This window comes from Lissotriton vulgaris, chromosome 11 (genome assembly GCF_964263255.1).
Source record: "Lissotriton vulgaris chromosome 11, aLisVul1.2, whole genome shotgun sequence".
Taxonomy (NCBI): Eukaryota; Metazoa; Chordata; class Amphibia; order Caudata; family Salamandridae; genus Lissotriton; species Lissotriton vulgaris.
Window position 1 is genome coordinate 543,209,829 of NC_141699.1, and position 25,240 is coordinate 543,235,068.

At 45.0% G+C, this 25,240-nt stretch overlaps 1 protein-coding gene across 10 annotated transcripts in view; it reads left to right on the top strand.

Annotated features, from left to right (window-relative positions):
• Positions 1 to 25,240, top strand: part of ANK1 (ankyrin 1) — a 1,037,654-nt gene that overhangs the window by 516,695 nt on the left and 495,719 nt on the right. For all 10 annotated transcript variants that reach the window (XM_086943592.1, XM_086943597.1, XM_086943588.1 and 7 more), the window contains 5 exons: positions 2,641 to 2,739; positions 16,683 to 16,781; positions 17,747 to 17,944; positions 22,623 to 22,721; positions 24,555 to 24,653. In XM_086943592.1, coding sequence (XP_086799718.1) covers positions 2,641 to 2,739; positions 16,683 to 16,781; positions 17,747 to 17,944; positions 22,623 to 22,721; positions 24,555 to 24,653 — 594 coding nt within the window. The remainder of the gene's footprint in view (positions 1 to 2,640; positions 2,740 to 16,682; positions 16,782 to 17,746; positions 17,945 to 22,622; positions 22,722 to 24,554; positions 24,654 to 25,240) is intronic.

A 25,240-nucleotide genomic window follows, 5' to 3' on the forward strand; every position in this document is an offset into this window, starting at 1 on the left:
TTTAAAAGGGAATTTTTTTAAATTATTCATCATTATTTCCTATAAGGTGTTATATTAAGTACCTGTCTCCATTATTTTGTGGTAGTGTCCTGCAGTACCTGTGAGTGGGCATGTGTGGTGCTTACCTTATTTCAAGGCTGGACTGTAGTACACTTACAACTGTTTTTGGACTTTTTGCCTGTAGCAACTTTAGAAGTGTAGTTAATGAATAACAATGATCTTACTGTTTTGTGGATGGGTGTTTGTAGGAGCCTGTCAATATCTAAACCGCTCATTATTGCTCCACAATACCTTTCCATTTAGGAGTAGGTATCCGCCATTTTCCAGTCACTCTCCCTTTGTTCCTCCCACATTTACGCCTGAAACGTTGGCATACTTTTGTGGAGCTCTCTACATAGAAAAGATAGGAGAGGTGGAGGTCTCTGCACATAGGTTTGTGAATTGCATTATGTAGTACTACTGTAGTACTATTGAAGTACTGCAAAATGCAGTTTGTAAATCAGGCACTATTTCTTCAGGCAGATTCTTCAGTGCTATCCTTTCTCCACTGTTGAGTTAGTGCCATAATTAATAGGATCCCATAATATGCAAACACAGTATTCTGCCTATTCGCTGTCTTTAATCCATCTCAGTTCCCCTCCGCATGCCTCTATCGGGCATAGAAAAAGTGCCAAGGAACTGACAGAATCACATTGGCATCTGTTATTGCCTAATGTTATCAACTTTAGGGTGGGCAGAGTTGCGGCCAAGTGGTACATCGCCAGTTGGCAATACTGTAGAGCTGCTGCTGGGGAGAAATATATATTGATCCAGTATGGTACCAGGAAGGTATTAATAAGGTGAGACATCTGTTGGAAGATATGGTCTCCACATGAAATATTGTTTCTGAACGTAAGTAGCTATTTCTTCTGGCCTTACCCAAGACTCTTCTGACTTGCTGCCGGAGTCCTGCATACACTCTGCCTCGTTGTCTCCATATTTATACCTGAGTTTATGCTATGGCTGAAATGTCCATAGGAGACATAGGAAATTCTCTGTAGGTAACAGAACATTGGATACTATTAGGACTGGAAGGGCTCAAGGATCCTTAGTCAATCTACCCTTGTAAGCAGCCCTAGAGATGTGGCACACACAGTCTTCTTCTACTGCGTTGGAATAACAGTCCTGGGTGCTTTGCTAGACCCAAAGTATGCTCATATTCCATGAGGTTTTTTTTTATATCTGCCTTTGAATTTCTAGCCCATATATTTGGAGAATTGTGCACTTAATTGTTCAGACCGTATAAAAGAAGAAAATAATGAGTCAAAAACTGAACATACCCTTGTGGGTAGGGTTGGGCTTGCTTAAAGGACCTGAACTAGACTAATGTGAGTGGCTTTCCATGCATCATGGTGCTAGAAGTCATCCCCTCTGCCAACCCATCTGGACTGTCGCCTGCCAAATTAAGATTTCACCATTAGCCTGCGGACTACGGTTATATCTGTCCCATCATGAAAGCCGCTGCCCAGACGGCTCCTATGAAGGTATTGAAAGTTTGGTGCACAGTCACCTTCTTTTAGGCGACCTTGCACAAAATTATTTTCGTTTTGACGATGATGGACAGAAAAAAGTGCATCAGACTGTCCGTTCCAAATAGGGCAGGCAATCTGGTGTCTGTAATCTCATGGCCTCAACCTAGTGGGCCACTGGAGTAAATTTTCTGACAATGGAGTCACCGGGGGCACTTCCATCAGAAAAGGTATGGATCACCCGGCTCATAATAGAGCAGGCGGTCCATGTGTTTGGTGGATAGGAGATAGGTTACTCTGTAATGTTTATGACAGAATGCCCTATCCAGCTAACTCTGAATCCGGTCCTGCGTCTGCTTGTTTGCTGTAATGTAGGGCAAATACAAAAATATTTTTTAGGGCAGGCTTTAGCTCCCAATCCATCTGTGGCTATTCGCTCTGGTCCTTGTGGTTGTGTGGAACTCTCCTACGCCTCTCCACAAGTCTGTCCTTGCTTTCAGCATGGGTCTCTGTTGCCCTTCATACCTGGCCCTCTCACAAGGCATCTCTCTTCTGCCTGATGCTCGCTTTAATTCATACATATGCCTAAAACTCTCCTTACTTCCTGCATAGGTCTCTCCCGGCTTTCTGCCTTTGTGAATTTTTCTAACGTTATTAAACTTCATGCAAGGGTCTCACTTAAATTTTGTTTGTCCTGGGACTCACCTTACCTGCTACCTGGATCTCTCCCCACTTTCAACCTGGGTCTCTAACTGGCCCTAACCTTATTTCCAAACATTTTCTCTCCTTTCTTTTTGCCCGAGTCTATTCCTGGTCCTCACCTTATTTCTTCCTGGACCTATCCTTGCTTCTTGCTATGACCTCTCCCAGTGGCTGTCTTTGCTTCCTAGCAAGCTCAGATGACTTACTACTTCCTGTATGGTTCTCTTAATCCTTCCTGCCCGGCTCCCTTACTTCAATTTTCCTCTGTGCCTCTTTTCATTTTCATAATAAACGTATCCCTACGTCTGTCTGCTCCTCTACCTACTCCATAATGAACGTCTGGGCCTTTTCCTCCCTTGGTCTCTTCATCAGTATATCATTACTTATCTCAGCAAAGTGGTGGACCCTGATTTGCTCTGTTTCTCCTCAGAAAGGATTTACCCCTCTCCATGTTGCTGCAAAGTATGGAAAGTTAAATGTGGCTGAAATCCTGCTGGAGCGAGAAGCGCATCCAAATTCTGCGGGCAAGGTGAGTGTGTGCTCAAGGTAAGTGTGAGTACAAGTGAATCTGGCTCAAGGCAAGTTAAGGTTGTGCAAGGACTCAGAGGAAAAACATGACTGCCTCTTGTGTCACACTGGTATCGATTGTTAATGTCGTGCAAACAATATCCGGTGAACAATTGATTTGTTTCTTTGGCTTTTATGGTCCTAATGGTCCCTTCTCTGCGTTTGTAGACTTAAGTGCACTTTCTGGCTGTTTAATCGTGGTACTCTATTGTCCCTATGACACTATCTGTCTGAATAGTGACTGCAATTTATGTTCTCTGTGGGTTGTTACACTAGCTGGACTCTGGTTCCCATACCCACTTTTGCCAGTACTCTGAACACTGTGGCTCCCATGACCCCGTATGTTATTATTAACCACACAAAAAATGCTGTAATTTAATGGATAAACAACCTAGGAATGCTATTAGTCATAAAAGACGTGAAAGCCTCATTCACACGTTTTTGGCAAAGGTACCCAGGGCAACATTAAAAAACATAAGGGGGATGCAAATTAAGAGATTATCTCAATCATCCTATCAGGTAGCAACATGTTTCAGCCCATAAAACGACCTGTAAAGAGTCTTGGGCTTTCAGCAGGGCAGATAGGATCACTACTGTGAATAAAATGTGTATGCTCATGCAAAGGTGAGAATAAGTCTTACCTTAGACCCCATAGTCTGTTTTATATCCATGTCTTAGGGTTGATCAGACCACCTGGTCTCTGCAGAGGGGAACACCTTCTGTAGTCACACATTTCTCAAGAATCGTGCCCCTTGTTATACCTAATGTGCTTTCCAGGGGCTGAAGAGACTCTATGGTCTGATACATGTTCGCAGGATGGCTGAGATATATTCTCTCAGTTCTCAACACCCTTCTGATTTTTAATACAACATCGTGTACCTTTGAATACAGGAAATTCATTTGTGTTTACACAAAGATAATTTGAACTGTACTCTGGATCCCTTGTTTATCCAATAATATTTATCTTGAACTCCCTCACACTAAGGTTTTCACCACCCTGTGTGTATCACCATATGAGGGTGGGATGCGTCGGCCTATAATGAAGCATGCCCCAGAAGTGTGGGTGAGGCTTTCTTGTCCATTATAAATAATAGTGTTCCTCTAAGGCCTTTGCCTTTCTGGAAAAGTGGGTTTATCCATTACATTATTATATTCTTTGAGTGGTTTGTGAAATTAAGGAGTATGTGCAATAGTGATAACATTCTGTTCTTTCTTATTGTGGTATACCCCTTCTGATGTTACTCTGGCCTCCATGCTTTCTATTGCCCCCCCAGTCATTGCTCTTAGCTCCCATGTGCCTTTCTGCTTTACCATAGCTGGATTATTTGAATTGCCTGGACTCTGGGGTTTCTGTGGTTTTCTGATCCAGATTGGGCAGGTAAGGAAGTGTTTGGAGTGAATTGAGCTTCTTGCTTTCCAAGGCATACAGGCTCAATCGCAGTACTCTGTTAACTCCAGGAACTGACGCAAACAGTGCCTGCCAATAATATGGATATCTAGTTGTTTGAAACATGGGCATCAACCCAGTGTTTCCTCACACAAATCACTCCACATACTACTTTTAGGAATTAGTCTGCGGAGGGCAGGTCAGTAATGGAGAACATATGCATGGTAAAACCGGCATGTAATTGCCCATTCTGACCTTCAAAACTCAGGTAGGATAGAGATCCAAAAAAAAGTCCATGATTAAAGACCAATCGTGCTATGATGTTTTCTGTGTCTGCGTTTTACACCTGTAAAATCCCTAGCCCTCAGGGCCAGCTTGTTGGAGTATTCTCTCCCAAGGCACGGAAACCAGTAGGAGACCAAGAATAGATGTCAAAGATTTCTGAAATCAGAGAAAACACAGCACATAGTACAGAAACATATGGGGGCTATGGCCAGAAGGGAGTTCAAAAATATAGCTCTTCAGCTATCTCCAGAAGTGGATGAAGCTGGCCGTGTTGAAGACTGGATGGTAGGGTTTCTAGAGAAATGTCCAGTGGATGCTGCAGTTTTAGGTCTCACCTAGCCAGCGCTTTCTCTGTCTCTTCGAGACATGCTGTATTCAGGATTTGGGCATGAACCTCTGCCCACTTTCTGCCCATCTTTTTAATTAGCTCCTGTCACTGCCGTTTGTAAATGGTTGCTTTTCATTGGTCAATAGGCTTAGTAGTCCCTCCTTAGTACTGCCTTTTCTTTTCTTGTAACCTCCCATAAGGCCACCCCCGTTACATGTGTTGTTACTCCCTACCTTTTAATTACAGCCTCCCTGCACTATTTTCTTACATGAACATGCTCTCCTGCAACCGTTTAGAGCTAAAGCACCGGTGCCGCCACTGTAGCAAAAGTAAATAAATAGAAAAGAAAAACGTGCAGCTGCCATTTTTTTTCTATTTGTTTACTTTTGTTACAATTGCGGCACCCACGCTTTTGCTTTAAACATCTTAAACGAAGCACGAGTGCCGCAATTGCTTTACAAGTAAAGAAATAGAAAAATATATTTTTTTCTATTTCTTCACTTTAGATGCAATTGCAGCACCCGCACTTTAGCTTAAAATGTTAAAAGCTAAAGTGCGAGTGACATGATTGCTTTGCAATGCAATAGCTCACTGTTAGAATTGGGGGTCTCTGGTTGGCACAGGTATACACTTGTAAAAAGCAGGGATCCTCTCCTCTAGTCAGGGCAAAGGGCTACTCCTAGAAATAACCCCTGCTCACCCTCTAGGCGGCGTGGCGCGAGCAGGCAAGGCTAATCCCCAGAGCACATACGGTTAAGCATTTGTCATAACACACACAATAAATCATGAACACACCACACAGGGACACAAGACTGTTGTTCTGTAAAAATATACTTCTTTATATGTAACTCTCAAGCAGGCTTGTAAATACAGTCTTTAAATGTTCCAGTTACTTTTAAAAATGCCACAGTTCTTAAATGTAATGTTCCAGACTTAAAATGGGTTATAGGACTCTCAAAAACGACTTACCAGCAATATATGCAACGTTTCAAGCGTTGTTGCGCGGTTCGCGGATGCCTGAGCGCTTCGTAGCGCTCTTGTACACCTCGTACGATCACCAATGGAAAGTCCTGCCAAAGCTCACGCGCCGCGCGTTAGACGGTACGACGCGGCCTATGCGGAGGAAGAGTACGAGTCATCCGTGGTTTGTGCGGGCCGTACTTCAGGGTTTACCCGATGCGAAGCGGGACACTGCACACAGCGTGAGGCGTTCAAGGGGCCTCAATGCACACAGGCGGTGCAAGCCGTAGTGAGAGAGTGCGACTCGTACTGCGATTCTATTTACAGTACCGTTGGTCTCGGGGGTCGGGGCGGACAAAAGCAGGTGTAGAGGGGACGTCCCACATCGCGGTGCGGTCTTCCTTTGTGGCGAGCTACGGCTACGGCTCGATGGCCCAGTAGTTTCCGCTTCTCGGAGGGCAGCGATGCGTTGTGCGGCGGCTCTTGAGCTCGGCGTCCGTCCCGGTCTTGAAGAGGGAGGGGGCGGCAGCTTGAGGTGAATTCAGCGACGGTGCGCTGTCAACAGGTTGTCGTCCTGGAGAGGCGAGTTCAGGTGCAGCCAGTCTTTACAGCGTGCTCTACAGTTCGGGGGCCACAGACTCACGTTGCTTGGACCGGACAGTCCGTTCTTGCGGTGCGAGCTCCGGCTCGATGTTGCAGCAGTTCGCGGTGCTCAGGCCAGGCCGTTACGATGCTAATTGCGGCACAGTCGTTCAGAGGTCACTTTGCTCGGCGGGATGTGGCACACACGCTCTCAGAGTGCGGGACAGATTCCCAGTCGCACTCAGGTCTCCGGAGTCAGCGCTGAAGGGGGAAATAACACCAGCAGCAGCTTCCTTCTTCAGAAGGGGGGGTAGCGCCCACTGTTCCTGGGGCGCAGTTCAGGGGGCAAGTTCACCAGCAAGCCCTTGGAGATTGTTCACAAGATGCACAAGTAGATAAAAGTCACTTCAGTCTTTTCTCCTCTCCTTCTTGCAGCATGGCACCCACCACAGGCCAGTCTCTCAGGATTAGAGACAGTAGTCCTCCATGAAGCTTTCCCAGGTCCTTCTCTTCGGGCAGAGTTTCTTCTTGGCGGAAACAGGATCTGATTTCTTAGGAGTAGGGCTCCTACTTTTATACAGCATTTCTTTTGTTCTCCCTGGCCAGGGGGGCCTTTGCCTAATCCAGTCAGTCTCTGAGCACTTTGTTTTTCAGGCCCTGGCTTCTTCTTTCAGTGTGCATGGCAGGGACATCAGACGCTCCACAGGAGGTGGAGCCAGCATTGTGATGACAAGTACAGTCAGGAGCACTCTGTTGACAGTCTTCCCTCTTCCTGGTGCAGGGCAGAGTCATCAGTCGCTCATTGAGGTGGCAGAGCACAGCCCTATTCAGAGTCAAGGGGCACTCCTCCCACCCATCCTGGTGTAATCCCTCTATTCACCACCTGTCATCCCTAGCCCTGTCACTCACAGAACCCAATCAGCAACAATAGTCCTAGTTCTAGTGGCAATATTTGATTGTTAGTCTGTAAACATTGGCGGTGGACATTCGTCACCCAAGGGACTCCTTTCAGTATAGGGATAGTCCAAATGTTTCAGTCTATTGCCTCTTTTAAAAAAACAACCTCTCTGATCTATACATATAAGACAGCACAGACAAAAAATGTGAGAAAAGCTAGATGGCACCTCACGGGCGAACCACCAATGGGACCCCTGGCTGGTACTCACCAGGTTGGCCCTGTTCTCATCATTGGTGCCATCAAGCTGTAACGGAAACGTGTCTCAGACCCCAAAAAAAGGAAAAAAGGACAGTGGATGGTGCAGTGAACACAACTTATATGTAACACAACTAACAACATTGAACATTTAACATATAAGACACTGCGCTACTAGGACTATCAACTTTACTTTCGTTCCTTACTATGTTGCGAACAGTGAACACAAAACAGTAAAAAAGGAGGGTGTGAATACTACCTATCGACTCACACCCTACTTACAGCCGACATGTTTCATTGCCTTGGTGTCTATCAGGCAATTTCTTCAGGGCAACTCACTTTTAATGCCACTGCAAGAGACACTGATTCTCGAATGCTGTAATATAAACAAACATATATGTGGTCACCTGGCGTTCTCCCCTAATTTATGCACATCGAACTCTATGTAATGTCAAACAACCACGCTGTATGGGTAAGTTTATTATTACCCTTCAAGCAGTATTGCCTCTCATACCAGACAGGAGGACTTTAAAATCCGGAATCCAGCCCCCATAGGTGAGCGTGGTCCTATCTCCCCATAGAGAAGTTACTGAAAAGAGAGGACCAAAAAGAAACTTGGTTATCTCAGTCCCGGGGCCGCCTCCTACCTTGTCAAAGTATGCTGGCCTGAAACAAAGTGGATAAAATGTTACCGGTGGAAGAGTAAGGGTCGGCGTCAGTGTCTCTTGCAGTGGCATTAAAAGTGAGTTGCCCTGAAGAAATTGCCTGATAGACACCAAGGCAGGATAGAGGAGGACAAAGGTTTGTATTTATTTATCGCTTGTTGAAGGAAGCCTATAAAGGATTAGTGGTGAATTAATGTGGTGAAATATGAGGTAATTTCAGTGGTGGATATTAGTCTGTTACTTGGAGTGAGAAGGATAGCGGAGGGATAGAAGGGAAAGAAAGATTTGCATTCCTATAGCATTTGTTGCCCCTGATGGGTGTTGAAGCACTTTTCTGGCGAGTAGCACGCCACTCCGGAACCCATTAAGGATTAGTGTTGAAAATTAGTATAGTATAAATATGAAATAATTTAAGTAGTAGATATGTTATTCAGTTATTTGGGCAGTATATTAGTATAGTTGAATATGGAATTTGAGAAGTGAACATGTTAGTCTGTTAATTTTGATTGAAAAGGATAGTGGAGGAATAAAAGAGTGAAGGATTTCTTTTTTTCTTTTTTTTTTAGGTCTTAGCAGTAGGAAGAGGCTTTTGGGTGAGTAAAAAGGAGTTTTGGAGGGGAGGAGTAAGAGGGGAGAGTTTAGAAAGGTTTGTTTCAGGGGATCGGTGTAGTAAAAAGAGGTGTCAGATGATGCAAGGAGGGGTAGAGCAGGAGAGAGTCTAGAAAGGGTTATTTTGATGATCATAGTAGTGGTATGGGGTTTGGGATGAATGAGAGTGTGGATGTAGAGGATATATTGATAGAGGTATAGGATGAGAGATATGGTAGTGCATTGGAAGGAGTAGTAGAAAGAAGTTTGAGATGAGTCATAAGGTTTGGCTAGAAGATATATTGAGCAAAGTATAGGCTGAGAAATAGGCTAGTGCATTGGAAATGCTAAATTAGAAGAAAGTGATGAATATATAGATCCATAAGTAAATTGAAATTATATAGATAAATAAAGGAAGTAAGTATATTTAGATTAAATATATTGATAGAGGCACAGGATGAAAATTAGGTAGTACATTGGATATGCTTTTTCAGGAGAAAAGTAACAGACACACAGATCAAAGTACATGGAAGGTACATAGATGCACAATGGAAGTATGTACATGTAGACCAAAGATGATTTTTATTTATTGATTAATATTATTATTATTATTTTTCTTTTCTCTTAACAACATAATTATTTTACATGTTTTATAAAGTAATACACAAAGATAGGTACATATCTATAGTGAAAACAAATGCTTATATACAGAGGGATATGCTGTAAATTTTAGTTTGCGTATGGTGCTTATGTGGGGAAGAGCCAAATCTTGAGTAGTTTTCTGAAGATAAGGTGGTTGTCGTTGGATCTTATGTTGGGAGGTAAAGAGTTCCATAGTTTGGCTGCTTGGACAGAGAAGGATGTGCCACCCATGGTTTTTTTTGTATGGTGGGATTTTGAGGCGAGATGCTCCTTTAGAGCGGAGGTTCCTTTGTTGAATGTGTTTAGTGATTTTATTCCTGATGAAGAGTGGTCCTATTCCATGTATTGCTTTGTGGGTAATACAAAGCAGCTTGAACGTGGATCTTCTGGCAACCGGTAACAAATGCAGGGCTTTCAAGGCAGGGAACATGTGGTCTCATGGTTTGATATGCAAGAGTAGTCTGGCAGCCGAGTTCTGAATCTGTTGTAGTCTTTTCATGGTCGTTAAAGGTGATCCGTGGTAGAGGCTATTGACCTAATCGAGTTTGGATAGAACAAGGGAGATGGTAGCTTGGACCCTGTGTGGAAATCCCAAATGAGGGAAAATTTGTCGCAGCGTTTTTATAGTAGCAAAGCTTGATCTTGCTAGTTTATCCACTTGGGCATTCATCGAGAGCTTGGAGTCCATGGTCATTCCGAGGTTTCTTACTTCCTTTGATACTTTAGTCAGTGATCCCAGTCCATCAGGCCATGCGGCAAGCGGGTTGTAATTTTTCCAGTCGCCACATGTGAGTATTTGAGTTTTTGAAGCATTCAATTTGAGATGACTCCAAGTCATCCTCATATTCACGGCTCTGAGACAGCTGAAAATTGGTGATTTTCCAATGTCTTTGGGGCATTCCAGTTGAAGGAGTATTTGCGTGTCATCTGCATAGTTGTAGCATGTGAGGTGACATTTATTGATCAGTACTGGTGAAGACTTCATGTAGATGTTGAAAAGCATGGGCGAGATGATAGAACCTTGAGGGACCCCTGCTTTTGTGGAGTACGGTTTGGACGAGAAAGGTGGGGTATGGATGACATTAGTTCTGTTTCAAAGGTAGGACGCGATCCAGTCTAGAGCATTTCCCTCTATGCCGGCTTCATAAAGTCTTTGTTTCAGAGTGTCATGGTTAACCGTGTCCAAGGGAGCTGAGAGGTCCAAGAGGAGTAGCTCAGCAACCCCGTTGCGGTCAACTGTATTCTTTAGGTCATCCGAGATGGCAAGGAGGGCAGATTCTGTTCCTCTTGCCGGACGGAATCCTGTTTGGAAATCTGAAAGTATGTCATTCTCTTTAATGAATTGTGACATCTGGGAGAACGCTACTCTTTCTATCAGTTTGCCCAGGAAGAGTCCATTTGTAATGGGTCTGTAGTTGTCAGGGTTCAGCGGGTCCAAGTTTGTTTTCTTCAGTATAGGGTGAATGTCGTATGGACGTAAGTCCTGGTTATATCTCAGACGGTTCCTTTCATCTATCTGGTAATGTAAAGGACCCATCAGACGTCCCATTCCAATTCAGACATAGTGCTTATAGCATACATCATAGTGGTGTATTCTAAGCTTTAATTTGCTTTGTCTCCCGACACTGGCTGGCCCTGCCATTCTAACCTACTTGGGGGTAGCCAAAAGTGTACTGGAAGCCCGTTTTCCCTTTCATTACACATCCTCAATGCTGAGTCACTATTCAGACTTTTGGTGGTCCATTCTTGCCTGATAGGATGATGAGGTGCTTCTAATGCCCTCCATATCTGGGTCACATTTCCTCCCCCTGCCCTACCAAGGGTCTGGAGGTTTAATCCTGCTCTCCATGCCATGGCCATTGGCAGGTGGGTGGTTCAAACATTTATCCCAGGGCCCTTTGTGATATGCTGCATTTCTGCAAGGATAGATGTATCTCATTTGCCCAGCAGCGACTGCTCATTAGTAGCTGTATCCCATAGGGGAGGCTGCACAAATAGCCACAAGATCGAACCTGAACTCACCCTACGCTTTTAATCCAGTATCAAGAAGTTATATAATTGATCCTGATGCCCTCACCCGTGAAGGCTCTAGCACCTTCGGAGTCCTGCTTCCCAGCAAGATTTGGGAGACAGAGAACTGGCGTCTATGAGCATACGGTAAGTAAGGCTGGCTCTGTTTTTGTTTTGTTTTTTTAAAAACTTTTTTTATTAAACAAGCTCCTGAGATCACATACATTGAATTACAAGCACATACAATTAACTGTTCAGGTATACAGTTACACATAATGTTGTATTAATGCCAGCACAACATTGTTAGTACATTCCAGCTCTGACAGGTTGTCACATCATTAGCATTGGTCTAAACATACAGTCTGCTAGGTCCTGGATCATCTTTATTCACAAGTCTCACCTGCTTCCTCTGACTCGCATAGCGTAGATACCTTGCCTATGTTTCTATATTTCTCCCAGGGGGACCATATTTTCCCCAATTTTTTCTTGCATCCCCTGCTATCATATATAACCTTTTCTGCTTGGTAACACCAGTCAAGATAAGTCTGCCAGGCTGGCTCTGTTGAAGTGTACCACATTGGTTGGACACAGCTGTGTTTAAACTGGTGAAGGTGGCAAGAAATTACAACTTATTTCAGCAGGGTGCAGAGTGAAAGACTGTGGACAAGATAGGGGCTGTTCCAAACAGGTCAACCTCCAGATTCTCAAAAATCTTAATGAGGCCCTGTCCCAAAAGACATATTTGAAACACTAAGAAAGAATTTTGAGCTACATGGATGCCTTCATGCATAATAAGACATTCAGCGTTGTCACTTTAGGTCTTTAATGCCGAGGTGTGAGGCCTCTTGTGATGGTCCTGGGATAGTCAGAGGTTACTGTGCAGTACCCTGAGTCTGTAGTTTTGTTTTCCAATGCTGTTCCAGAGCCACTGTAACCTTATACTGGAAAATGGGGACTAAAGGTGCTCCCTTTAAGCATTTGACTCTCTTCGGATAGGAAGGGCAAGCAACCAAGGATGCTCTAGGTGGTCGAAGGGGTTAGAAACCAAGATTCAGTGTGACACAGTGAATAACACTCAAAAACGTCACTGACCAGTTAGCGCAATAGAAAAATGAAAGTACCTTAATAAACAGGTATTTAAAATAGAACAGTTACTACGGAGATACATGCACATACTATACCTCACACTTAGCAATGTGACTCCAAATGTCTTTATAGCTTCTTGGAGGGAGGCTCTAACATGTTATTGATATTGGCCATACGAATATGTGATGCCATCTCGCTGTATTTCTCCCCGCAGGGAATCACAACGCGATCCTTATAGCGACCGCGTTGTGATTCGGCATACCATTACTCCGCAAGTCGGAACAACGACTTGCGGAGGGGGGCGCTGGATGTTGGAATAGTATAATTTACTATTCCAACTCCAGTCAGTGCGGACAATAGGGAAGGTGTTGGATTTTAAATCCAACATCTCCGTCCCCTCCGTCTCCCCCCCCCCCTCCACAAGTCGTTGTTCCGACTTGTGGAGTAATGGTATGCAAAATCACAACGCAGTTGTTGTAACTACCGCGTTGTGATTCCCTGCGGGGAGAAAGATTTGCGGTGAACATTGTTTACCGGCCATACAGCCTATTTTATACTACATTGCTTGCTTCAGGTGTTTGTAAGCATTCGGTACTCTGCAGTTTTGTAGTGGACATGATTGGGTGATAAAACTAATAGCATTGGCATGCTAGCTTTAATTTGATGTACAGACTTGGGGCCTTATTTATGAAGGCCTTGCGCCGCCGGTGCGCCACTTTTAAAATGGGAAAAAGTGGCGCACCGGCGGCGCAAGGCCTTCATAAATAAGGCCCCTGGTACCTAAGGATGCTCAAAAGAAAAATAGTTTCTATCAAGTAAATGAAAAACGTAGCTATTCCCACAAAGCCTGCCTCCCAAACAACAAGAGCCAAGTCCAGGAAAGGGCTCAGTCTAACAAGTAAAGGGTCCAGCTGATCCCTGTCTCTAACGTGTGACAGTAAAGTAGAGTGGGCCAGTTGCCACTGTATGACCTGAAAGGAGCCTTAAATTCTGGTGTCTGTCTGCAATCTATCAATTGCAGTTAAGATTTTCCTATGGTAGTACACCCACATGGACCAGGGCACACCCAAAAGAGAAGGGTGATACAAGTAGCCACTGGCAGCAGACAGTTTAGTGATACCTTTAACAATAGCTTCATATCAGTGGTATTGTAAGGGCAGAAACTATTGTTCAGATTGTTCCAGAATGAATACTAGGCGTGTGCAAAATTTGCACAATTTACCTTTGTATAAATTTGCCAAATTTGGGGAAAATTATGTGAAATTAAGTATAATTACACAAAGTGTGAATCTGTCATTCCTCAATAAAAACACAACTGCCACTCCTGTTTAAATTGCTTCCGATGTTCCTGTGCTATAATTTTGAAGTGAATGGCTTTGTAATTATGCAACAAAAGATAACAATGTAAGGTATTTCGCATAACAAGCAGAAAGCGAAGTTTCTGAAAATATTGCAAATCAACCTGGCGTAATTTTCATTTCACCAGGCGTAATCAGGATATCCTCCTCGAGCCTGTGGAACCAGACATCAAATGGCCTGTTTGAAGACTGACTTTGTGCTGGTCCCCTACATTTATGGGACGGGTCAGAGAGGATGTAGGTTCTTACCCTCATTCAGTCTATGGCATCAATTGAGCAGTTTATCTACACACATGTTGTTCTTGTGCAGGCTCCTGAGACGATCAGCCAATCGAGCTATCTCTCATGGGTCCTTCGATTATCGGGACATATCTTCCTAGGAATCACGTCGCCACTCTTCACGGGACAGCCCATCTTATAGGAAGGCAGATACATTTCCCCTGATCTTCCCAGATCAGAACAGCAATGGGATTCCTCAGCGTTCCCATACATAGGCCTGTCCGGAGGTATGGTATCAGCCGGCAGAGATTCTCCCCTAGTCCTGGTCCTGCATACTGGCTGAAGGGCCCAGCACTTCTCCCCTCTAGTGGGGAAGCCAGGCTGCCCTAACAAATCAGTGGATCTTCCTTATTCATATGTTTGCAGGAGCACCCTGCTATTGTTGCTGGCTCTATTTCACAGCCTCAGCGGTGTAGCGTGGGTTGACAGCGCCCCGGGGCAGGGCAAATATTGTTAAATGTATGCCTCCAATTTTGTTTCCCTAAGAAGGTTGTGCCTGGGGCAATTGCCCCTGTTGCCCCGCCACGCTACACCACTGCACAGCCTTCCCTGCCCAGTGTCTACAATGTGGCCTTCCCTGCCCAATGTCTGGCTTAGTAGGATGTGTATTTGTCTCCCTCTGGAGATGTACTCTACTTTGCCAATGGTGAGGAACCAGGAAAAGTTTCACCCAAATGGGGGAACTTACTCCTTCAAGAAAAGTACCTGGCTGGAGACCTGTGCCTCCCACCAATCTGTGTTCCCTTACCCTGTAGTTACAGGTTAGGGGAACCCGGAAAGTGTTTTTGCAGACTGGGATGCCCAAGAAGAACATCACCAGCTAGACACAAAGAGAAGCATTCTTTTGTGCGGCAGTCACACGCCAACCACACAAAACCAATCACAAGGCATACATCCCTCAAACTTGTCAGGAGGCAGTGTAGCCACTCTCTTTCACACATTTCGGATGCCCCTGACATTAGAGTATAGATCTGGTATGGACCAAAAACATAAAACTCAATGGAGGAAAAACAGAGTTGTCCAGAAAACGTAAAGGGAGGATTGGCATCACAGCTTTACAATCCCATGCATAGTGCTATTGTCCAACACAAAGCAGTGGTCAAAATTAGCACTGCATGTGTATCTGGTGAGATAGGTATTTGTATGCATTTGATTAGTATCGCAAATAAGCATGTTATGGGGAAGCTACATCAGATGGTGCAAAAGAACCTGGAGCATGGTAACAGAAAGCACATTTTGGAAGGTAGCTGAGTGAACTGTTATAAGACCTCTACAATTTACGTTAAAATCCATATAGCATTTAGAATGTCATCAGTACACAAGACGTCCATTGTGGGGGAATGAATGTAATGGAGGAAAGGACTTTTCAAATTCAGAAGCGATCCTCAGAAAATTTACAGGCCAGAGGAAAAGGGACCAAATGGTAATGAGACATTGGTGGGTTTGGAGAGTGTGTAAATGTTGCCTTGAGGAAACAGCTGATAGAAATGATCTGAGTTCTCTTCATCCCTTCTGTGTCATAGTAGAAAAGCTCTCTGTGCATCACTGTGGCATGGGTCTTCGCTGCCTATAAGTGCTCACATGTACAGGCGGTCAACAACAGATATTTAGGGGCATATTTAGGAACTTGTAATGCAGCGCAGCAATTCACCAGGATGTGCTGCGTTGCGCTTATTACAATACGAGGAATTCCTGTCCTTTCCCCAGCGCTAGCGCACAATGGGCTGGCTAGCACCACTGCAGGCACTCTTGCACCATGTTGGAAGGGTGCCTGCATCTCGTGCAGGATTGTTTTTGTGAAGGAAGGGGCACCTTCCTGCATAAAACAATCCCCTGAAGCCTATTCCTCTTTCTATGTATGCTGCATAATGCAGCACATATAGAAAGAGGAAGTAGCAAAGAGTAATAAATATAGTTCTCCTTGTTATGCCTCCCCTGGAAAGGCATATCTTTTTGGCACATTCCTAGGTCTAACACTTTGGGTAAATCAGGGAATGCATCAAAAACTATAGGAGTTGTGTGGGTACACCCACGCAACACCCGTGGAACGCCCTCCTAAGGCAGAGTAATGCAATGCAGCTATTTGTCCTGTGATGCTTTGCTCAATATTTATGAAGCCACTCAGGGCCACGCAAAGGGTCCTTGCATGGCTCCATAAATCACATTTTTGAGTTCCATCATGCATGCACCATGTTGCATGGTGCAAGTGCAATGCAACGGCTCATTAATATGGCCTGAAGTAATCATTCAAGCAGGGTGTGGAGATGGAGACATACCTGCCCCCAAGTTGTGTGTTCTGTAGTCTCATGGGTTATAACGACCAGTGTTTACAACACTCAGATTTAAATTCTTCTGCTCCTACTCTGCCCCGTAATGTTGGTTTGTATAGCATATCTGTTTGTTCTGTTCCATTCTGTCTGTTAAATCCATTTCTCTGTGTGAAAGCCGCAGAACCTGGCAACTATTCCTCCTGAAAACTGTGATGTCTCGGGGGTGCCTACATGTCTTCATACGAAAGAACTACAAATATTCATGCTAAAACAAAATGGAGATCACATTATGCTTTTTGTTCCTTTCTCTAGAATGGCCTGACGCCACTGCATGTCGCTGTGCACCACAACAACCTGGACATCGTCAAGCTTCTTCTCTCCAAAGGAGGCTCCCCACACAGCTCTGCTCGGGTAACTCTCAAGGGGAATCGGGGTTCAGGTGGGGTTGGGAAGGAGTTGAGGAGGGTTTAGGAGGTGTTGGAAAGGTTATTGCAGAACTCCATCTCGCTGTTAAGCACCTAAAAAGAGTACGACATGTACGGTTATTGCTGTGCTCCATTAGCAGAAATCACATGAAAGGAGGGCGGGTCAGGGGATTGATTACTTTATAAATGTGAAGCACTGGGGCAGTGGTGACTGCCATGAATCTGGGGGATTGGGCGGTGGGGAGGGGGTAAACAAAAGAAAAATAAAAGGTACATTGTTGCTACATCTTGTCTCTCCACCCTGTCTCCCCACGTCGTCCCTCCGATGGCCCAGAACAGGAAGCACCCAGGTTCCCCTGACCAATCACAACGTTGCAATGCAGAATTGTGATTGGTCTGAGCGCTGTATTACTGTAATGGATCCTAGGTGGAGAATATGCAAAGTATGCTTGACTGTTTGGCTGGCCCAAGAAGGCCGGGCAAATCGTCATTGCGCACTTACGGAGTGCCCACCACTCCTTCTCGCTTCTCTGAGAGCAGAGCAGCCCCGCCAGCCCCGCCCGCCCCACAAAGACACAGCAGCAGGAACAAATAAAATTATAATAACAACGAGTTATTATCATTTTATCTTTCCTTTATTTACATTGCTGAAAGCAGTGGAGCAACGATCCTCCACCTTAGCAGAGAAGCTGTCACTGCCCTGGGGAGAAGCACACTTAAGTAGTCCTTGCACGCTTCAAGTTGGTAATGAAGCAAGTTGGTCGAGAGTGGAGGTGCACCCAGCAGCTTCAGCCTGGTCACTGCCAAGATGAAGGAAAATACAGGGGTGTTGTGGGAATTCTAGCCAACCAGCTGTCTGCTTTTCCACATTCATCTCTTACGGTTTCTACATCCCCGTCGCGGGCCCCGTCTGTCTTGCTTTTGATTTGATTTCCCTCCATCTCTCCACAGAACGGTTACACCCCTCTGCACATCGCTGCCAAACAGAATCAGATGGAGGTGGCCAGCAGCCTACTTCAGTATGGGGCATCGGCGAATGTGGAGTCCCTGCAGGGAATTACGCCCTTACACCTCTCTGCGCAAGAAGGTCACACAGACATGGTCTCATTGCTCATTTCCAAGCAGGCCAACGTCAACCTAGGCAACAAGGTAACTCACCATCACCCCATGCAGGCTAGTGAGAGCAGCTGCTTTATAGTGGGTTCTTCTACATTCACATCAAAGCTTGGTTGCCTTTAGTTGTCATGACCACTTTAACTGGGGTTATTGTATAGCGCCGAGCTTTCAATTGTCTGTGTTGGGTAACCAAACTGCCTTATGCATCAAATTCTGCTAGAGACACATTGGGGAGCTTTATATGTATGCAATGTCTAATATGACCGGTTGGAATGGAATATGTTATCTTGACCATATAGTATATATATTGTGCTATAGCTAATTTATAAATTAGCGTTGTCATACATACATACATATTATGCAATAAAACCTATATCTGTGATTTTTTTTGTATATTGCAATATTTATATTTAACATTTATGTTTTTGTTAACTGAAATATTTCCTCTTGTAGTTAAACAAATATGTAAACATAATTCAGAATATACACAACAATAATACATATGTATGTCGAAGTTCATCATACTTAAAATGAAAGTAAGGCACAGAAACAGATCTGTGAATCAGGCCCTAAGTTAACACTTACCCTGGCCAACCTATGTTTCAATTTGTGAGATTTCAGGGTTGATGTACTCCAGGTAGCCAATGAGAGCGACGACTGGCCCTGAAATGCACAGATTCTTAAGCGTAGCCATCATGGAAATGTTAGCTATAGTCTTATTTTTCCCAACTTATTGGGTGTCCTAGACATCCTTGATTAAAGAAAATAACTCCTGTGCAGTTAGTATACGTTTCCTTTTTCGAGGTTGATTATAACAAACAAAGTTCTTGAAGTTACAGTTAGGTACAGAATGAAAACACAGCTAGTTATCACCTTTATTTGAAATTTTTAAGGAAGACTTGGCATCCAGTTCTTTTTGAGCACGCCTATGGCAAGGCAGAAGTAATTATGAGCTTCGCAGGAATGCATGTGATCCCCAAACCTTTTTTTTGTTATAGGGTCAGGCAGGCATTGTCTGTTTAATTTGTTATTTTTAATTATTCGTTTTCCAAATTACATATAAAAAAACATATGCCACGGTGAAACAGTACACATATAATTAACCAGTACAGTGTGCAGGTATAATGCTAAACATAAAATAGGCAGTCTGTCCATGGCTACCTGACCAAGACAGTTCATGGATAAAGAAAGTGGCAATGGGGTTGACACCTCTGCACATCGGCTGGGGGTCAAGGCGTGGGATGTGGTGTGGCTGGTTCCAGTGCAGCAAAGATATGTTCTGTACGCCTCCCATATGTCCTCCGGGTGTGCTGTGGGTGGTAACTCCCCCACATATTGCTTCACCATGTAACCATAATAAGCAACTTCCTGGAGCCATTGATTGACTGGGTGTGCTTTTGTGCATCCAGACCATAGCTACTTGTCTCTTAGCTAATACCAATAATAAGGATGGGAGACATCAAAACACTGTGGGAACAGCAGACGTATCTCTCAGCCGTGCGAGCTGGGGTAAGGTTCTATTACAAGCTCAAGCATGCCACTCATCACTTGAAATACTTGGTGCCAATATTGTAATACTCTTGCACAACACCAAGATCAATATAAAAAATCAACCTTTTCTAGCCCACATCGTTTTCATGCATTATACTTTGCTCCTCCGAATTTGGCAACCTGTGCAGGTGTGTAAGAATATTGTTGGACTCATTTGAATTATGTCAAATTGTGTTTATAGTTGACAGGAGTGTTCTTTACTCTGCACAGCAATATGCCCACATCTTAACAGTAATATTGCACCCCAAGGTTGCCTCTCATCTCTCTGGCTTCTATGAGTGGGTCTACTACATTTGCCATAACATAGAAGTACAGAAAAGCCACAGCGACCCCCATGGCCTCCCACAGGGAGTGAGAAGGACCGTAATGTCCACCGGCTCTGTGAAGTAGGTGGGGAAGTCAACTTCAAGGGCCGAGCGAAGTCTTTGATAGGCAAGTATCATCAGGGGAGATACCCTATTTAAAAAAATAGCCAATGACAGAAATCTACTATTTTCAAATAGGTCTCCCAGGACAGTCAGAACAACTTTCCGTAACTAGGATTTTAGAGATCGCTTACACGTGTGGAGGATCAACGGGTTATATGGCAAGGGTATACGAGGGTAGTGGGGCTCTCTAGTCCGCACTCCCTTGCCAGCAGACACCGAGCCCGACATGTAGATTCGATTACATAGACGTCCTCTCACGGTGTATGTAGTTGGACGGAGATCTAACAAAGATCTGTTCAGCTTGGACAGCTTGAGTGAAGTTATAATAGAACAAGACTGACGATTGAGTTTCAGAACCAAGTCCCTGTCTCGGTAATTAAGGATGTGAATTATTATAGGTCTGGGACTTTGGCCGGGTTTATGAACAGGATGTAAATAACGATACGCGTTCTCAACTAAAAAAGTCTTTGAAAACTTGTACCGACCAAATAACAAAGCTCATCGCTCTTCCACAAAAAGCTCCATATTTCCAGCTGTTGCTGATTCACATATGCCCATGATGCAGATATTGTTACACCAGGGCGAGCCCTTTAGGTCTTCATTCCACAGCAGAAAGGTCTTCAATTCATGTTGCTGCGTTGATAGGGTCCCATCAGCTTGATGTTGCGTGTCCTCAATGTCAGAGATTCGAGCCTCAGCCAGAGTGAGCGTGGCATCTTGGCAGTTGACCCGCTCTTGAAACCTGTCCAGGCATGCTACGAGAGAGTTTTTTTTGGTGTAAGGAGTTTGCAGGCTAGCTTTCATGTCATGTAGTACACTCAATAGCATAACATTAGATGAGTCTTGCGGAGGCTGAGTCGTCACCAGCCATTCCTCGCTGTGGATGGTCTTTAATTGTTTACTGTCCCATGTACCCATTGTGGGAGCTGGGCCACTCAGCACTGGGTGTCATACCCCAGATCAACCACTTTGAGGGGCTGCGGGTAATGGTATCACTTTCCAGTCACCCGTTCACTGTGTAAGACATCCAGACCCACCCGCACCAGGGCAACTGCAAGCTGGGCCCTCCAAGGCAGCAGCAATCTGGGTGCAGAAAGTCAATGCAGACAAACTGTTTTCTGAGGACGAACAACACCAGATCACACTATGGGGCAAGCTCACCAGGCGGGGGAGGGTTACAGTATTCAGGGAGTTCTAGTGAGCAGCATGTTTAAGGTGACCTCTAGCACTAGTTAGAATTGCAGGCCATGAGGTCAAGGAAGCCATAGGGCAGGGGTCTCCAAACCGGTCCTGGAGGGCCGGATCTATGCCAGATTTTTAAAATAACTACATGTATCTCAATGGGGATATCCCAAAAATCTGGCATTGATCCGGCCCTACAGGACCGGTTTGGAGACCCCTGCCATAGGGGAAGACCACGCTCACAGCGCCCTCCAGACAGGAGCCGGCCTCCCAACAACAGGGCAGGCCTGGCTCGCACCACGCTTTCCGGTCTCCGCAAGGGGGCCCCTGGTATCAATAAGATCCAGTAAGAGGCCGCCAGGCAAGCACAGCATCAAAGTCTGTGGGCTACACCTGAAATGCACGTAGGCCACACTGGTACAAGAGACATCTGGCCACCTGACAGCAGTCACCAGCCTCTGCAGTGCCCGGGGTCACCTCCCTACCAGTCTGCAGCCCTCACATGCACCAGCAGCAAACAAAGACTATGCTGCTGCCCTACCGCACATTCATCCAGTGCGAGTATGCAGCAGGGCCCAGCTGGGACACAGCAGTGTCAGGATCAGTGTAGCTGTCACCCAGGATTTCAAGTAGGCTGTCTTCCCATCCGGCATGATCCAGGTGCCCGCTTACCCCGACAGGGCTGACTCCAGTGGCAATGATATCCTACGATTGTATAAAGCAGATTAATGCGTTCTCTACAGTGTTTTTGCAAAGGAGCAGCATTTTAGAGCTCAGGTCAACAGATCCCTTATTCTATGTGGCTCTCTTGTTCGCCGGCTCTCTGGTGCACCCCCTCCTGTCTGTTTTTAAAGAAGAAGATACATCCAGGTTTCTCTAAATGCTCCTATAAAGCAGCCCGTCAGGTCCTTGGTTCCACCCCTATGCTCTGTTCATCAGCGTGCCCAGCACAATGAAGATGGACCTCTACCACTCTGGTAATGCTGTCTGTGGTCCCTCCCCACCTGCAAATCTCACATCTCTGGCAAAAGCCCTCTGTCATTGTAAGCTGATTTCAGGACGTAATGAAGAGAACTCTCTACCTAATACTGAGTACACCACAACTTAAGCAAGCCAGTGGATAAAGTGGCAAAATCCTCTTCTCTAAAGCCTTGAGCAAACACTCATGACAAAGTGACAGAACATAGAGCAGTCTCTCTCCTAAACAGCTGTGTACCAAATGTTAGGTGCGTTGAATGCATGTTTCCAATCGCAAGTGGCTGTGTTTGGGACAGGAGCCTAATCAACAACTGGGAGGACAGAATCCAGGCAGTTCGGAGGTAAACCGCTAGCTGCTGACGTTCATCATGGATGCATTTTATGCTGATGATGGGATGCAGCTTGCAGTTTATGTACCTAGTGCATACATTGTGTTGATCTGGATCTAGTTTGTGGTTTTGGATCTAGTGTGCAGTTTGTGCCGATGAGTTGTACAGATAGTGTAGTTTGTGATAAGGATGTCTGGAAGCATACAGTTTGTTTATGATGATGTTTAACTTGCTCTCTTCTAGAGTTGCCTCACTCCGCTGCACCTGGTAGCTCAGGAGGGCCATGTTCCAGTGGCAGACGTCCTTATCAGTCATGGAGCCTCCGTGGGGGCCACTTCACGGGTAAAATATCACCATTAGGCCAGTTTTGCAACTCCAACATAATGTATGTTTGAAGCATGCCCAGCATCCATTGTGAAATGGGGTCTTGTGATGCTGAGAAAGCAGCTGCACTTTCAAGACTTTAACGTTTCTCAGAGACGTGATTCTTGAAAAAGTCACTTTGGTATATCTAGAGGGTCATGATCGCATTAGTACGGTGTGAAATCACACTGGGAGAAGACGGGCTGTTCCTTGGGAAGTTTCACTGGCACAAACAGGCAAATGACAAAAAACTGGCAGGGCTGTGGAAAGATGTGCTCTGTATATCCTTTTAGATCTGTAGATCTTGACATTTTTTGCGGAATGGCATTTTTTTGCATATCCCCAGGTGAAGTTCTAACAGTGGTCAGTGCTAAAAGGTGAGAGGAAGAATGTTGCAGGGTGATTTATGTCTATGCATAGGTCCTCGAAAGGGAGGGGCTAACCGTTTGTGGAATGAAGACCTCTGTATAACCTAGAACAAGTCAGGAACTGACAGTGCAGGGTACTCATTAGTCCTGTATATCCTCATTAGAAGGACTGAGTACCCCTTCAACACCAGAATTGGATGGCGTGGTTGACTGCAGTTGTGTATGATGCAGGCGAGGTGGGAGGATCAAAGGGAGGCACTTGAACAGAAGTGGCACTAGGTGATAGTTCTGATTGTGGAACAGCGAGGTAAGAGAGGAGAGTAAATCGGATGGTGGTGCTCATGTGAGAAGAAGGAGCAGGGAATGTGTATGATCTTTGTTGTGGAATAGTGGATTGGGTGGTAGTTGTATAGAACAATGGGGTTACTTCTTCCTGGATAGCTGATTGGTATCAGTGCTAGTTGTAAGTCCTTTCTCAGGTGTAGTGGATTTTTTATCGGGCTGATTGAGACCCCTGGTTAAAGATGATGGTAGATTGTGCCATGATTTTGGGGTAGTGTGTTTGGCATTGATGAGGCTGATGGAGATTATTGTTTAGGGATATTGAGACAGGGAGGCATACCGATGGTGGATGTTCTTGTTCAGGGCCAGGGGACTTGTGGGTGATGGGCGACTGTGCTTTTTGTTCAAGTTTTAATGGTTTAGAGGTTAGAGAAAGAACAGGTGAGTATGAATGTATAAAATCCCAAGTTATCCCAGGCTAGGAGGGCGAGAAGTTTATCCAGTCTTGGCTTTTTAGCTTAAACGTATTTGCAATCAGGAACTTGCAGATTTACTTCCCCTTTAACAACTATAGGAATGAGAATGCAGAGTAATTTGGGCTAAAAAGTCAGGACTTGGTTAACATGTCTCAACCCACATGGCCCAATATGAAATCTTGGCATTATGGAATAGCGGGCGCAGATGATTGAAAGTTGTTTGGTGACAGTAGATGGGGCATGTGGTTGCAGGGGAGGCCATAATTCATGGATAATGGGCTATAAAGGGTAGTGCTAATGGGGTGAGTGCTTTGGTTTAATGGATGTTTTGGGGCCAGTAGTGGGTGCAGAGTGTAGATCTAGTTTATTGGAGAGCTGCTTGGTGTGTTGCTGGTTACTGTGGTCAGCTAAAGGGACAATGGCTCTGGCTGGATGTGGTGGTGGCGAATGATGGGTGTCTTAGCTCAAGCATATGGTATAGTGAGGGCAGAGGGGTTGTAATACTAGTCCTTGTTCAGGGAAAGTTAACCAGGTGGGTGTAGAGATGGGGCTAGACAGAATTTTAGTCCGAGTTAGAAACTGTGGTTTTAGAAGCCCTGTGATAGCACAGTTACAGTGAACAAAGCAACATTGCCTTCTCTGGTCTCCAGGTGTTACTCATTATTTTCTCTTTCGACTTGCTTTAGATGGGATACACACCGCTGCATGTGGCATGCCACTACGGAAACATCAGACTGGTCAAGTACCTCCTGCAGCACCAGGCCAATGTTAACGCAAAGACCAGGGTAAGGAGACCTTTTTGCATAATGGTGGGTCCCTCATTCCCTATTTCTGCACACCGGCTATCCCTCCTGGGGCCTTCCCCTGTAGAACTGCCTTCCTCTGGACTGTGATTTTCTTTCTTGTGCACTGTACTTTTTATTTAGTGAACATCTTCACACTCAGTGGAGTAGGACCTCCTTAGACATTATTAGAACATCCTGGGGAAAAATGGGAGTTTCTCCTGCTAATCAGAGGGCTTAGATGCAGGTACTAACTGGTTACGTTCTCCTTGGATTACTTCTCCCTAGTCTACTTACTACTGCCACAGACTGACAATCAGAGCAGGAGCCTTGCACAAGTGGATAGTGTTTCAGTTGTCAATCAGTGACAACAGTAACCAGGGGAGGTAGGGAACTCCTCTAGCAGTCACTGCTAGTGAGACTTACCCACCTTCAAGAGAAACAGTACCCATTTCCTTGCCCTTCTCTGATAGTTTCTGTTACATGACTGCTGAGACAGGAACTGCCATGCTTGCTTGTGCAGCTCCCACTTTAACAGCCATTGAGATACTTCAGCAGCCTGGTAAAAGGGGTGTATACTGTGGGTTGTC